The 14,159-nt window shown below is 41.3% G+C and overlaps 1 protein-coding gene across 3 annotated transcripts; it reads left to right on the forward strand.

Annotated features, from left to right (window-relative positions):
• The first annotated feature begins 551 nt into the window (after positions 1-551).
• map2k4a (mitogen-activated protein kinase kinase 4a) lies at positions 552-13,479 on the forward strand. 3 transcript variants are annotated; one of them, XM_085272137.1, is made up of 13 exons: positions 552-1,100; positions 1,937-1,972; positions 2,875-2,907; positions 6,516-6,618; positions 6,708-6,882; positions 6,980-7,099; positions 7,194-7,313; positions 7,408-7,459; positions 7,541-7,668; positions 11,391-11,468; positions 12,290-12,438; positions 12,581-12,626; positions 12,725-13,479. In XM_085272137.1, the coding sequence occupies exons 1-13, from the start codon at positions 974-976 to the stop codon at positions 12,836-12,838; spliced, it is 1,281 nt and encodes a 426-aa protein (XP_085128263.1). In that variant the 5' UTR covers positions 552-973; the 3' UTR covers positions 12,839-13,479. The 3 variants fall into 3 exon arrangements, with proteins under 3 accessions (XP_085128263.1, XP_085128265.1, XP_085128264.1); XM_085272139.1 differs by lacking the exon at positions 2,875-2,907 and having other exon boundaries at positions 558-1,100; positions 6,528-6,618; XM_085272138.1 differs by lacking the exon at positions 2,875-2,907 and having other exon boundaries at positions 559-1,100.
• The last annotated feature ends 680 nt before the right edge of the window (positions 13,480-14,159 follow it).

Consider the following 14,159-nt stretch of genomic DNA (forward strand, 5'->3'; position numbering starts at 1 on the left):
TTTTTTTTTGTCTGCTTGTTCACACTACAGATAAAATGCGAACGCGCTCTAGTGTGAACGCTCAAAGCGGCCCGCATGCGCAAAAGAAGATGTCACACAACGCGCTGTTTAGACCCAGACCAAACAGTATTGTTTGACTGATGGCCCTTAATATAAAGACTTCGGACTTTACGTTTCCCAATTTTTACTTTAAGTTATTTTGTTATTTACATAATAATGTAAATAACCTAATAATGATCCTTATTGCTGTCAGAATCTGCAGATTACAGTACAAATAAAATGTTCACGTTTCTCCAATGTTGTCTTCCCAACAGTTTCACTGACATCTACACTGGATGGCCAGGAAGCGTTCGCGACGTCTTCTCCGGTGCTGATAATTGGCGTCTGTCTTGTGTCAGTGACGTAAAAGACGGATTTAATGCGACATGACCGTTCAAACAGCAGTCGCTTTCTAAAACATCGGATATGTATCGGATTCAGTACCACATACGAAAGTGACCCAGATCGGATTTGAAAATATCGGATTTGTGCCGTTCACACTGTCATACCATGATCGGATATGGGTCGCATAGGGTCAAAAAAATCGGATTTGGTGCGCTTTCGCCTGCAGTGTGAGAACGTCAGGGATAATGAATTATTTATCGACGCATTTCATGTTGGCACTGTTAGCCCTCCAAACAGTGGGTGTTGACATGTCCGTGTCATTTGGTCAGCTGATTGCGGGTCGTAAAGCCTCTGGGATAGCCAGTTTAGTTAGCCTAGCTGGCTGTATGTTTGTTTTTTTTTAACGTTGGTACAAAGGTGGCCTTTAACGTAGCCCTGACGTTTTAAAAAGCTGTAGCAATTTACGGCATTTCAAGCGCCGCTGCCTGCCTTTTTTTGCGGCTGTTAGCCTAGCAACGGTTAGAGTGGCCGTGGGGAAGGGAGTGAAGTTGCTCTCCGAGTCTCTGCATTGCAGCTCCGGGTGCTGCTGATGGAATTCAAACACACAACAATGGCGACTCCCAGCCCTAACAACTCAACAACACCCAGCAGCAACAACGCAGGAGCACACCAGCAGTCCCAGTCCCAGCACATTACCACCATGAGCAGCATGCAGGGTAAGTGGGAGGCGGTGGGAAAATATTCTGGTGAAGCTGGAGGAGGAGGGGAGGGCTCACATTCTGCTGCAGTGAAGGTTAATGTTAGCAAGGCTAGCCGTGGGAGGCTCAGGCTACTCCCAGGACTGAAAAACATTCCCAAGGGAGCGGACTAGCATCCCCTCTCAGACAGGAGAGCTGTTATTGCCGAGTTCCCCAATTGGAAAAATAATCAATTTATTATTTCTTTGCTAACGAGTTAAATGTCCTTGTTACCATTTTTTGGTGTTTTATTGCCCCGTTGCATCCTGTTTTTCTATTGCCTGGACATAATCTCGCCAAGTCCCATTACAAAAACAGGCAATTTTAGCTAGCGGTGATATTTCTTTATCGTACATAAACCTATTAAAATATTTATGTTGGTAAATAACACAGACAGTGGAGGGACATTGTTCAGCTTAGATTAGAGCAGTGTTTCTGAATGCACTTGGGTTGCAGCACTCTTGACATTCAAGATGATCTTCCACACGTACACGGTGGCTTGCACCTCAGTTATGTTAGTGTTACGTAGGCTGACTTTATCAAAACGCCCAACGATTAAGATTTTCTCAGAAGTATTTGCTGTACGTTGATGGAAATAACGTAAGTTAAATAGCTGGATTCGTTATTGGAGTTTAGTTATATTGGATGCATTATTTGCAGATCTATTAAGCAGCAGGTTTATGCAACTCAGTGCAGCACATCTCCATACTTGCTTGTGCAGACAGTAGTGAAGGCTTTCTCAGTACCACATCACGAAAATGCTCTTTACCTATGCTGTGGTTTTTGTACAAACAGTCTCTCATTTTAACTTTCAGAGTCCAACACCTGCTGGAGATGTCAGAGTGAAACAGGTAGCTACACACTTCCTTGACTTAGTAGAGTCAGATAAGCAGATGACTTTAAAAATACAGTGTTTAATCTGGATAGTAAATTCTTGGGAAAATGAAACAGCTATTACATACTCTGATTTAGAAAATAAATCTCACAATATACTGATGTAAGAATCCCTGAATCATGAAGGTGAATATTGCTTGATTGGAATTAGGTGTATTTCACTTTAATGTAATCAGTGTAAATGAGATGCATGCATTTTTCAGCCCTCGTAGATGTCACAATAATAAACTTTATGCCACTTTAATTAAGCCTAACGTTAGCGATAACATAACCTTCAAGTGCTTTGATTGTTTAATTTTTATATTTACATTTACGTCACGTAATCCTGTCTCTGTTTACTTTTCCCTGACTGTATTTCATCTTTCATTTTAATGCTGCTAACTAACGATTCCTAACTCCTCCCGTGATGCTGATGGATGGTGAGCTGTCCTAAGAGGAAAAACAAAAGTGTTTTATTTATGTACACATTTGTTGTTGTTGTTGTTGTTTTTAAGTTCAAATAATTTCACGATCATAAGTCATGCTCGTTCCTTTTTAGTTTTACCTGCAGGCCATTTTTCCTTCTTCACTGACTGACACCTCATCCTGCTCCAAGTGCTTGGCTCATAAACATGCGTGCATGCCAGTGCATTGCCATTCAGGAAATGCATTTAACCTGCGATAGATGCACCCGAATGTTTGACAGCTCCGAAACTAAAGCCAGGGCAGTTTTTGTAAATTGCTTCTCGGGCTTTTGAGTTGTTGGGATGTCAAAGTCAAAACTGACAAAGTAGTAGTCTATCTCTTGAGGTATATAACACAGGCTGGCATATGGAAGGTGAAATATAATAAAAATAAAAAGCTGTCTTCTCACCTCTAGGGTTTCAGATAAACCTGTCTGGAGCTCCCCCAAGTAAGCCAAATCTCTTTTGCTTCAGCACCAACAGTTCTCATCCCTTTGTTTCTGCCTGACAGTCTGGTATGGGGGAGTCTGTCCTGCTGTTCTTCACTAATCTGAGTCAAAACTTCTGATGGGTTCAAGTAGGCTTGTGCCGGTACCTGATGCTTTTAATATGACCTTTTCAGATATCAGGATATATCAGGCTACAGACGCATGCAGTTATAGAAATGTTGTTTGTTTTGTCCACGTCAGGATTTTTGTGCTGCGCAAAAAGACCTTTATTTTTATTTTTTTGTCAGACACACTTCCAGGAAAAGCGTGTCTGTTCTCGTCGGCACAAGCCTAAAATTCAGAGCTTCCATTGATATTTTGGCACGAGATCTCTCAACGGACCCCCCTCTCCCCCTTCTGCCAACCAAAGAAACACCAGTTTAAAAAGTGCAATGGAAGCTCTACCTGGCTGGTTTTCAGTGTGCAACTAACCAGCATAAGTAGTGCCTGTATAAGTGTTGTGTGTTACTTTTTTTTCCCTCCCCTTGGCATTGGTGCACTCCAGCATAGCCCTTTCTTGTCGAGACAAGGTACGCACACTGTGAAGTTGTCATTTCACACAACTTCTTCCATTGAAACCTAGTGGAATTTCAGCACTCGCATTCCTGTGGTATTTTGGGTGGAGTGAGCTGTCCTTCGATTCAAGGTGAAATCAGAGCAGTTGGCCTGAGGAGCATGTTTCCCAATATATATTTTATTTTATTTTTTTCTTTCTTACATCCCCCCCCCCCCCCCCCCCCCCTTCATGTTTATCTTTGGGTTGGTCTGTTTGCATTGTAAGTGGAGGTGGTTTAAGCAGCATGCTGGATTTCTGTCTCTGCATCAACATCAGTGTCTGGGTATTTTTTCATCTACTGTTGACATGCTTTGGAAATTTGAGTCTTTAAATTCTTAGTTTTGCACAAAGCCAGATGGTAATGCAAGTTATGATTATGAGAAACATAAACAGTGACATGATCATTTCTCACTGGTTTTTGTGCCTAGTTTGCATTCATCTGCTATTTTATTTGGTCTGTACAGCCAAACGGTCCAATCTAGCAGTCCTGCAGTAAATCCTCCTCTTTATAGTACCCGCTACGACTCCTACCAACTGCGTGAGGAGCTGTAGGGGTTTGGTTACTTGCGGATTGAGTGGAGGCCCTTGTCGTCTGGTCCACGGCTGCCCTGACTGGTGTTAGGGACATGGAACGCCACCCCTCTTATGAAGAAAGAAGCTAGAGCTTGTGTATGAGGTCTGTCGCATCCAACTGCAGATTGAGGGTCGTCTGGGAGTGTCTGGCAGAGTCTCCAATCGGGGAAAACTTATTCTTAGGCCATGTTCTGCTGTTGTGGCCCCCTAGACCCAGAGTTGAAAGGTGCTGTCATCCAATGGATCTTGGTTATTTTGTGTCTTTGGTCTCTGGAGAATGTCGTAGGTAACAGAGGACCAGATGACTTTGGATTTAACTCAAGGATGCATTGTACCTACAGGTTTTTCTATTATTTAGGCCACCACATTTATATCAGTACCTGCAGATCAAACACCTGTGTAAAGCAATAACATAGATTTCCCTGAAATCATCTTCATTCTTTCACTTTTAAGGTGTTGTTTTTTTTAAAGATTATTATACATCATCAAGTGTCATCATGGAGATATCAGATTTACTTTGAAAAGCCCCGCCTCTTTACTATGTATGAGTTGTAAATTATAAAGATGCATACCCATTATATTACCAGGACTGATTGGTTTTTCTGTTGTTTGATGTACCCTGATTGTTTTGATGAGGCAACATTGAGTGCTTAGAACAGCTGTCTGAACGACCTTCACGAGGGAGGATTTTTTGCAGGACTGCTCAAGTAGATCGTTTCAGTTTTAGCTAATGATACTAAACTGGCAACTGACTGTACACCAGTATCAGCCTGCTTGCAGTTGAGTCAGTGAGGTTGCTCCACTCACTTATTTATTTGCATTTTTTTGATTAAAGTAGATTTATTCAAAAAGAGATTCATTCACTTGTTTTTCCAAGTAAACTTTTTAGTGTTATTATCAGATTTTTTTTTTTTTTGTCCATTTCCTCAAAAATCACAAAAAATACAAACATTAGGAAAGTGCGCTGATCTTTTAATCAAGATAACTCATTGCCTTCTGTTTGTTACTCAGTCATGCTTACGTGTCTAGTCAGCCAGGAAAAACCCCGTCTGGATTTCAACATGGAAATATTACAAGATTGTCTGCTTCCCGTACAAAGACAATCTAGTACTCCAAATCTATAAAACTTCTGACTTTAGAATGCATCTTATCGGACCCACCATGTTTTTCTTTTTAATTCCATTATTATGAGCTTTATGAAAAATGTGGTTGGGTGAGGGTTGTATTGTTCCCATGAAAAGACCAAAGTAACTGACTGAGCTGTCAGCAAACCTGAATAGAAATAAAAATGTCCTGTGTTTTTATCGGTTTCCCAAAAGCTACAGCCAGTGTGGTTTTAAGCAGACATTATTTAAACTGGAAAAGTTGTACGTTTGTTGGGGACTGTTTTCATTGGTGGATTAATCCCATTTTAATCCAATAAACTCCAATATGTGTGTTCATGCTAATGCTGTTGTGCAGTTTGAGACTGCATATCTCTATCGGGGATGAAAATTCTCTCTGCAGCATGCCTGAATTGAATCCCTGGATGCAGAAGGATATTGAAGACAGATTTGTTTACCTCTGTCTTCATGTTCCAGTTGGTAACAACATCCATGTGACTAGAAGCATGTGACCTCAGGTGGTGCTTTTTGCATTGTTGTCTGATGAAGATGAATGCAATAAATCTGTAAAACTGGGGCCCTGCAGTTCATGAAGTTTGAATTCTTTTAATTTTGTTGAGAACCTCAAGATGGTGACATTAGACTTTTTCCAAATTATCATTAATATTTATTTTCTTTTTTTCCCCTTCTACCTTGTTCTGCGGAGAGTTCTTCCTTTTGAAAGGGAGTTTTTCCTTCTCACTGTCACCAAGTGCTTGCTCACAGGGGGTCGTCTGAAGACCGTTGTTGTGATTTAAAGCTACATAAAGAAAATTGAATGGAATAGGTTTTCTTATAATATTGAGATTTGCATTTAGGCAATCGTGAAGAACCCTTTCAAAAGTTTCTGGATGTGGATTGAATCCACAGCGCAGTGGTTCGAACCTCACTGCAAGAACGAAGAAAATGGATGAATGGACTGAATCCAGAAAGTAATAAAGAATGTCATGGAACAGAAATGCTACACCGCTCACAAACTCATCTCTTTGGTCTTTTCATGGGGTAGCTAAGTTTAGAAAAATTGGCGAAATTACCAACAATATGTTCGAAGGCTTGCGGATGAGTATTTTTGTAAATATGCAGGTGTTGCAGAGGTTGCCAGTTCCCATCCCAATAATCTATAAAAAGCATGTCATCTATAGATTTCAGGAGGTTGGGATGCATTTAATCATCTGCCCAGTCCTTGTGTTGCCTCATTTCATGGTTGGTATCGTTTTCAATCACTGATCATTCAGAGCTGTCGTGTGGGATGAGTTTGGTCGTTTCATCGGCGTTTGATTCATGTTTCTCTCGCTCAGGTAAACGTAAAGCCCTGAAGCTGAACTTTGCCAATCCTCCCATCAAACCCATGACTAGATTCACACTGAACACGGCCGGGCCGCCCTTCCAGAACCCTCACATGTGAGTGAGCTTTCCCCCAGGCTTGTCTGTTAATGTAGTTCATCCAGTTTCTCGTTATTTTGGCCGGCTCTTTCTTTCTTCCCTCTCAGAGAGAGGCTGAGGACACACAGCATCGAGTCCTCGGGAAAATTGAAGATCTCCCCAGAGCAGCACTGGGACTTCACAGCCGAAGATCTCAAAGATCTGGGCGAGATCGGCCGAGGAGCTTACGGCTCCGTCAACAAGATGGTGCACAAGCCGAGTAACCAGATCATGGCGGTCAAGGTGATCATTGCCCTTTCTCTGTCTGAGCTAAAACTGAACACGGGAGCGATGTCTGTGAGTCTGTTTGATACGTATGGAAGCATTTTGTCATTTTCAGAGGATTCGATCAACAGTTGATGAGAGAGAACAGAAGCAGCTGTTGATGGACTTGGACGTGGTTATGAGAAGTAGTGATTGTCCTTACATCGTGCAGTTTTATGGTGCTCTGTTCAGAGAGGTGAAATGAAGTCACTTTGTTACAGAATGAACAATAATGTCTCACCTCAAAGGAAACAAGTGACTGAATATTCCTTGTTTGTTTGTTTTTTCAGGGGGACTGCTGGATTTGTATGGAACTTATGGCTACCTCGTTAGACAAATTTTACAAGTTTGTATATGGCTCATTAGATGATGTGATTCCAGAAGAAATATTAGGAAAAATAACTTTAGCTGTAAGTTTTTTGGACTTGAGTCTTCCTTATTTTATCCATATTAGAAGCCCGATTATCGTCTTGTTGTCCTAAACTCTGTTTTTGCATGTTACAGACTGTGAAGGCGCTTAACCACTTAAAAGAAAACTTGAAAATTATACACAGAGGTAAGAGGATACCTGACTTTCACCATTGTAATGCATTTGGGTCATTGCGTGTCTTTTCACCAGCCGTGTCTCTTAACTCAGACATTAAGCCGTCAAACATCCTCCTGGACAGGAACGGCAACATAAAGCTGTGTGACTTTGGCATCAGCGGTCAGCTGGTGGACTCCATCGCCAAAACCAGAGATGCCGGTTGCAGACCGTACATGGCGGTGAGTAACAGGATGAGGTTACCGAAGTAGAGTTAGCCACAAATCGGCTTGAGTCCATTGAGCTTCATGGAAAATGACAGCTCTGACCAACCAGTATTTCAGTCACTGTCCACTTTATTTATCACCTGCTTATCCATGCTGTTACTCAGTGAACCAGCCATGTTCCAGTAGTGCCATCTACAATACCACAGCCTGAGTTAAACATTAGGATGGAGAAAATGTGTCGTCTAACGTTGGTCATTGTGTATTTCCATCATTCTTATGGAAGAAATTGTGGCTACTTGGAAAGAGCCAATAACATGAATTTCAGTGGTTAATGAAACATTAAAACAACATGTTTATAATCACTAGAAAAAGTCAATAAAAAAAACAAAACAAAACACAAAATTGGCTCATTTTTGTGGCAATTTTACCTGAAAATCGGGTCTAAATGAGGTTTGAAAATCTTTGTTCCTGCTCATCTTAGAAGAGCTCTAAATAGAAACATGCTAAGATTTCTATTCAAGTCTTCTCCTTGTATAAAGACTCTGGTATCTCTGAAGCTGCTGATCTCTTGAAATTTTCACAGTAAGAGTCTAGTTCAGGACAGAGGTGGGTTAATGGGATGTTTAAAAAAAACAACCAAAAAACAGCTAATTGGCTTTTGTGAAGCTCTCTGTATACCTGACTGCAGCACCATGAATAACTGAATAAACAAAGTGCCACCAGTAAAGTTGAATTTAAAGTGGCTGAGAAAGACCTTGTAATATACGCTACAAAATGCATTATGGGTAAATGATAGTTGGGGAGATTGGGGATGGGATAGACAATGAACCTTCACTGTGTGTTTTTCCTGCAAATTACCCATCTCGTAATAGACTCAGTTAACCATCTTCTAATGGCTGCTGCCATCGGGATAATGACGCGAGTCACGCGGCAACGATCGCTTCAAACAGGTTTCATAAACATCAGAGTCCCTGAAATGAGCTGAAGCACCTCTAGGTACTTATTTGAAGCATTAATTTCAATGATCACCAGAACATAAAACTGCACCGACTGCATTAAAAAGCTTTTTCTGCTTTCTAATAAAAAGTTTTGCTTCTTCCACAATTTTTTTTTTTTTTTTTTTTTTTTGTAACCTGTGTTCAGCATATTTTGAGTGTGTTGTGCTGCTTAATTGGATCTGGTATTTAGCAGCACAGGGATGTGGTAGAATGGAGTCGATGCATGAAAGTGCAGCTGACAAAATCTGATAAATTGCAGAATTTTTGAAGCAGAGTCTCAAAGGTTTCTAGTGCCTCGTAGAATCCAAGAACTTAGCTGTTGAGTAGTTACAATGAGGACCAATCAACTATTAACTGGTTATTTTAAATAATTTCACTTATCAGTAAGAAGGTTACTGGTCTTGAATGTTCCTCCTGGGTTTTGTGCTGACTGTAAACGACAGACAGTCAGAGGTTACAACAGTTCAGCCTATTATATCACATGAAGGTCTTAATGATAGTCTGTGCAGAGACACCATCCTCAATACCTGAAATCCTGTTAGAGGAGAAAAAATGAATTGTTTAAGAAACAGTCGAATATGTGTTTCTAAGGATTTTTAGTTCTTTATGAGACTTTAAGTAGAATATTTGGAGATCTGTTGCTATTATTTGGAAAAATTATTTAAAATGCTGATAAACATTTTTTTTTAAATGTACAGGTCAAACATCTGACGATAAATAATCTGTCACATTGCTTTTTCTCATTAATCACACTGTGTGTCGTACACATGCTTGCGTGTGTGCATGCAACCAAAGCTTTCAAAGAGGTGATCTCATCGTGACATCATCGCTTGAGGTTATTTTTGCCGCAGGGTTACGTCAGCTGGGGGGCACCTCCTTCTGACCCTCCGTACCTCCTAGCCCTCCTTGTCTCTCTGCAGCAGTTTCCATTCTAAATTTGGTTAGGCGATATTAGGACCCGGCGGTACGCGGCCTCCTCTGCACGCTCTCCGCTCTCCCAAAGGCCGCGGCAGGGCGCTTCATTCATGACTCTGTATGAACCAAGTTACCCGGGAGCTTCCCACGGCTGTGAGCTCAGCGTGCAGGAATCTCAGCTCCAGTTTCTGGTTTCCAGCTGGCACACACACCAGGTGTGTGACCGCCGTGCTGCTGGTTACTACAGGCTCAGTGACGTAGAAAAACAGACCTCGGTGCAGCTGGGAACAGAGCACACACTTTACCTCAGGCTATAGCCTGTACCGGATGCATGTGGATGTTGGACTTTAGAGGACCAGTAGCTCTTGTTCACAGCTGTTAGTGGTTCTGATAAAGTTTGTAATAATTTGGCTAATTTTCTATTTTTTTTAGTATTAAATTTGAACCAGTTTCTCTTTACTTTAGTAGTTTGGTTGTGGTTGTATCCAGCACAGTTATTCGGCTTTTACAGATTTGCTCAGAGCCTAATAAAGTTTGGTTTCTCAGGGTAAAGATGCAATTCTGATTACTGGAGAGGAAAATCCAGATATGAAAAAAAATGCTGTCTAATGATTTCTTCACTAACGTTATGTGCAGTGGTTGTGTAGACGAAGTCTTGGTAGATGCGTGCAGCCTCTTGCTGCAGCGCAGAGCGTCCCACTCAGCTGGGTGACATCAGCCTCTAATTCAGGCCTGTAAATGGGCCAGCGAGGTGCCTCCTCCTCTCAGTGCTGCAGCAGGAGATCTCTGCAGCTCTCTGACGCACTTTGCTCCCGTGTCTGTTCTGCGGCTCTGAGACAAAGTGAAGGTTGATAATGTCAGAAGAAGCCTCGCAAGGCAGGAAGGAGGCAGCGAGCTGATGAACCTCAGAGCTGATGGCATGTCGTTGTGCAGGCGGAAGCATGCCCAGAGGCGATGAGCTGGTTTAGTGCTCTTAGGGCTAGCTGTTGGTTTTGGAAGCACAGATTTCTTTCTTACCATCTTGTGTGCAACTTAAAATGCAAGAGAAACACTTGGGTTAGATCCTAAAATCCAAACTAAAGTAATCCTTTGTTCTTTCCTTGCACTGTGGAGGTTGTGGGCTTTCTTTCTGTTAACGCTGAGGAAGAAAGGGTGTGCAGTTTTAAACCGAACACTCACAGTGACCTCTGGTGTCTAAAGCCTGCAGCACAGTTATTGCATTATAGGGGCAAACCTTTCCAACCTGGGAGGTGATTCAAAGCTGCGTTAACGCCTTTTCTAAGACTCCAAGACACACGCTGTTTATCTCTTATGGTCAGAGCATAAGCCTGCTCAGGAGCTGTCTCAGCAGTTCAACAGCATAGATGCATCATCTCAGAACATTAATTCACTAATGTACTTGCTAATATGTTAGTGATTCAGACTGTTTTTATCTTTAATGAACACACGTGTGGTTTATAGCAGCGGTCCCGTTTGGTACCGGGCCGCGAGAGATGAGGCTCGGGTGTGAAATTTATGGTTTTCGGGGGTTTTTATCATTACTTGTTTAATCGTTTTTATCGTTAACTCTGTTTCCCTGGGTATTTTCCTGTGTGTTATGAATAAATGTTCTTTTTTTTGGTTCCCGGTACTGGTTTTATTTTGTTGTATTTATCCGTCCGTGAAAATATTGTTGGACATAAACTGATCCGTGGCGCAAAAAAGGTTGGGGACCACTGGTTTGTAGTTTGTTTCCATCACTAAAAACCCCTGATGAGCTTTTCTTTTCCTTGAAAACCAGTGTTCAATTTAAAGGTGCTTGCTTCGTCCTGTTTCTGTTGTCAGCCGGAGAGAATAGACCCCAGCGCGTCCCGGCAAGGTTACGATGTCCGCTCAGATGTCTGGAGTTTGGGAATCACACTGGTGAGTTTCAGCTCTTCTTATGTCTCTTCAGGTCCTGAAAGAACCTGGACAAATGACTGTGGAAATTGTATTACATATTTTGCATGTTGTTCTTTTGGTCTAGAAACTGAAGCACAGGAACGTGTACAGAGGGCATCGTTGCAACAAATCCCTATTGAAGGCAGAGTCAGCCTTAAGCTTTGGGGGGGTTCCCCAAAAAATCAACAAATACTTTAACAAGACTTAAATTTCTCGCAAACTGAATATTAAACTGTTAGATACAGTTTAAAACAACAGTGGTGACTGGTTTTGGTAATGTGGCAGACTTGTTCTAAAAGCAGTCTTCTTGGATTACATCTCGTATGGTGGTACACTGGTTGGCATCCTAACCTCACAATAAGAGGGTTCTGGATTCACATGCAGGCTGCACGTTCTCCCTCTGCTTGCACAGGCTTCTCTGCACTCGGTGCTCCAGCTTCTTCACACTGCACCTTCAGCACACACAGACCAGAACAAAGGAAGAAAAGCCAATCGCTGAAAGCCTCATGGTTTCCAGAGACGGCGCGACCTTTCTTTTATTAGGCCCATGATGACAGTGCATACAGTATGAGCAATAAACCTGCACTATAATCATTGTTGGAGGTCTGAAGTTCACCTTTAAACCGTTAGCACATTTAAATATAGTGTGGAGTAGCACCTCTGCTCTCTTCTCTAAACAAAGATGCTTTATGCAGTAAATGTTTATTAAGAAATAAAGCAATCTGCAGAAAATGTTGGGATTTACGCCATATTTGTAGTTTTCCGCTCTCAGTGTGCTTGAACTTTAATGCTATGTGTTTCAGTATGAGCTGGCCACGGGACGGTTTCCCTACCCAAAGTGGAACAGTGTGTTTGATCAGCTGACCCAAGTGGTGAGAGGAGACCCGCCGCAACTCAGCAACTCGGAGGAGAGGCGCTTCTCCCCCAAATTCATCGCCTTTGTCAATGTGTGGTAAGAAATACCTCCATAGACAAGAATTTCTGTCTCTTTGTAGTCTGTGCTGTGTTCTCTTCTGCCCCCCGGTGGATTAATCACCGAACTGCACCCTCCCATAATTTAACACCTCTGCTTTCTTTCTCATCTTCGTCTCAAGCCTTACAAAGGATGAATCAAAAAGGCCAAAGTACAAAGAGCTGCTGGTGAGTTCATGTTAAGTCACCCTAACCTTTCATGTTTTTCTTTTTCTTCTAGGAGTTTGAGTTAATGTAATAATTTGTTTCTTTTTAATCCACCTCAGAGAGATCCGTTCATTCAGATGTACGAGGAGCGCTCAGTCGACGTAGCCGGTTACGTCTGCAGGATCATGGATCAGATGCCGGCCTCTCCCAGCTCCCCCATGTATATGGACTGATAGCAAGATGAAACAGGAACTCATCCATAAATATAAACCACTCTGCAATGACAGCATCAAAAAGAGATAACTAAGTAATTAAAAAAAAAAAAAAAAAAGTCCTTGTGTAAATTTGCTCGGTCCCATTATTGCAGTGTTAAAAAGAGAATTGTAAAGCCTAAAAAAAAAAAGAAAAAAAAAAGCACCACGTGCAGTAAAAGTGGTGTCCTTTCAGTCATTTCTGTATATTAACACACTTCTGTTTCTTTCTTGTTCACAAACGCACAGACGCACAGTCACCTAAATATTAATAGCAGCTGAATCAGTCAATCAATCATGACTCATCCTGATCAGGATACATCTCAGTGATTTAGTAACAGTGATTTTAAAGAGAGGAGAAAAAAAAACCCTGGAACTTGTATTTATAGAACCAAAAATCGTGGAGACTCTTCGACATACTGGAATTATGCTCTTTGTGAAATGTTCCCACCTCTTCATGTAACGAAAGCATCGTGTTTGGTATCTTAATGGAACTGTGCTTCTCTGGGTATAAAGCAGTTTAAAAGTGTTGGTAGTCAGTCATGTTGGACCCGCAGTCCACTCAGTGCTCGCTGTGCAGTGGACTCTAAGCTGATTTATGAATAAAGAGAGAGAAGGTTAAAGGTGTGTTTTGCCTCTTTACTCTTACGGTGTCTGTTCTGCCTGGATCCAGGTGACCTACACCTGCAAAAAGGCAGCTATTTAAGGAGAAAAATGTAATATATTAAATTATGCCATGTGCCATACAATTCCTAGTGAATCTAGAAAAGCACAAAACGTTCAGATGCTCAGACTATGACTGTGATTTAAACAACTTTTTGATGTGTACAAATACTGTTAACTACTTCTTCTAGCTGTTTACTTGTAATTGTGTTGGTTCATACTGTAGTTTAACTTTATGAGTTTAATGGGGTGGTAGTAATATTATTGACATGTATGCAAAACCTAAAGTAGTGGCGAAACATACAGTAACAGGCACTGGGTGGAACAAAGAGTCACAAGAAACTACTTTTTGTCTTTCCAGTTTAGAACAATTATGTTCTTAGAACTAGTATGGATTGCTCATATTTCAGTGGTAGATTAACTGATGCAAGATCTCCAGGGCTGAAAGTGTTGCAGTGATTTTTTTTTTTTTTCTTGGTCACTTTGGGAACATAACCAGGTCGCATGCAGATAATCAGATATCAGCAAAGTATCAGGAACCCTGAAACCCATATTGTGTGTAGTTTATATTATGTAACATGAGCTTTATGTAAAAGTTTAATAATAATTGTGTATTAATAACACTGATAATAAACTAAAA

This window comes from Mchenga conophoros, linkage group LG4 (genome assembly GCF_057382185.1).
Source record: "Mchenga conophoros isolate Kocher_MC1m ecotype Shallow Benthic linkage group LG4, M_conophoros_male_GT1.1, whole genome shotgun sequence".
Taxonomy (NCBI): Eukaryota; Metazoa; Chordata; class Actinopteri; order Cichliformes; family Cichlidae; genus Mchenga; species Mchenga conophoros.

What these genes read in the sequence shown, in the direction of transcription:
- map2k4a (XM_085272137.1), top strand. Translation starts at nt 974, where the DNA reads ATGGAATTCAAACACACAACAATGGCGACTCCCAGCCCTAACAACTCA. An exon ending in CCTGTCTGGAGCTCCCCCAA is followed by an intron (nt 2,908 to 6,515) that starts GTAAGCCAAATC and finishes TCTCTCGCTCAG; the next exon opens with GTAAACGTAAAGCCCTGAAG. An exon ending in CTTGAAAATTATACACAGAG is followed by an intron (nt 7,460 to 7,540) that starts GTAAGAGGATAC and finishes CTCTTAACTCAG; the next exon opens with ACATTAAGCCGTCAAACATC.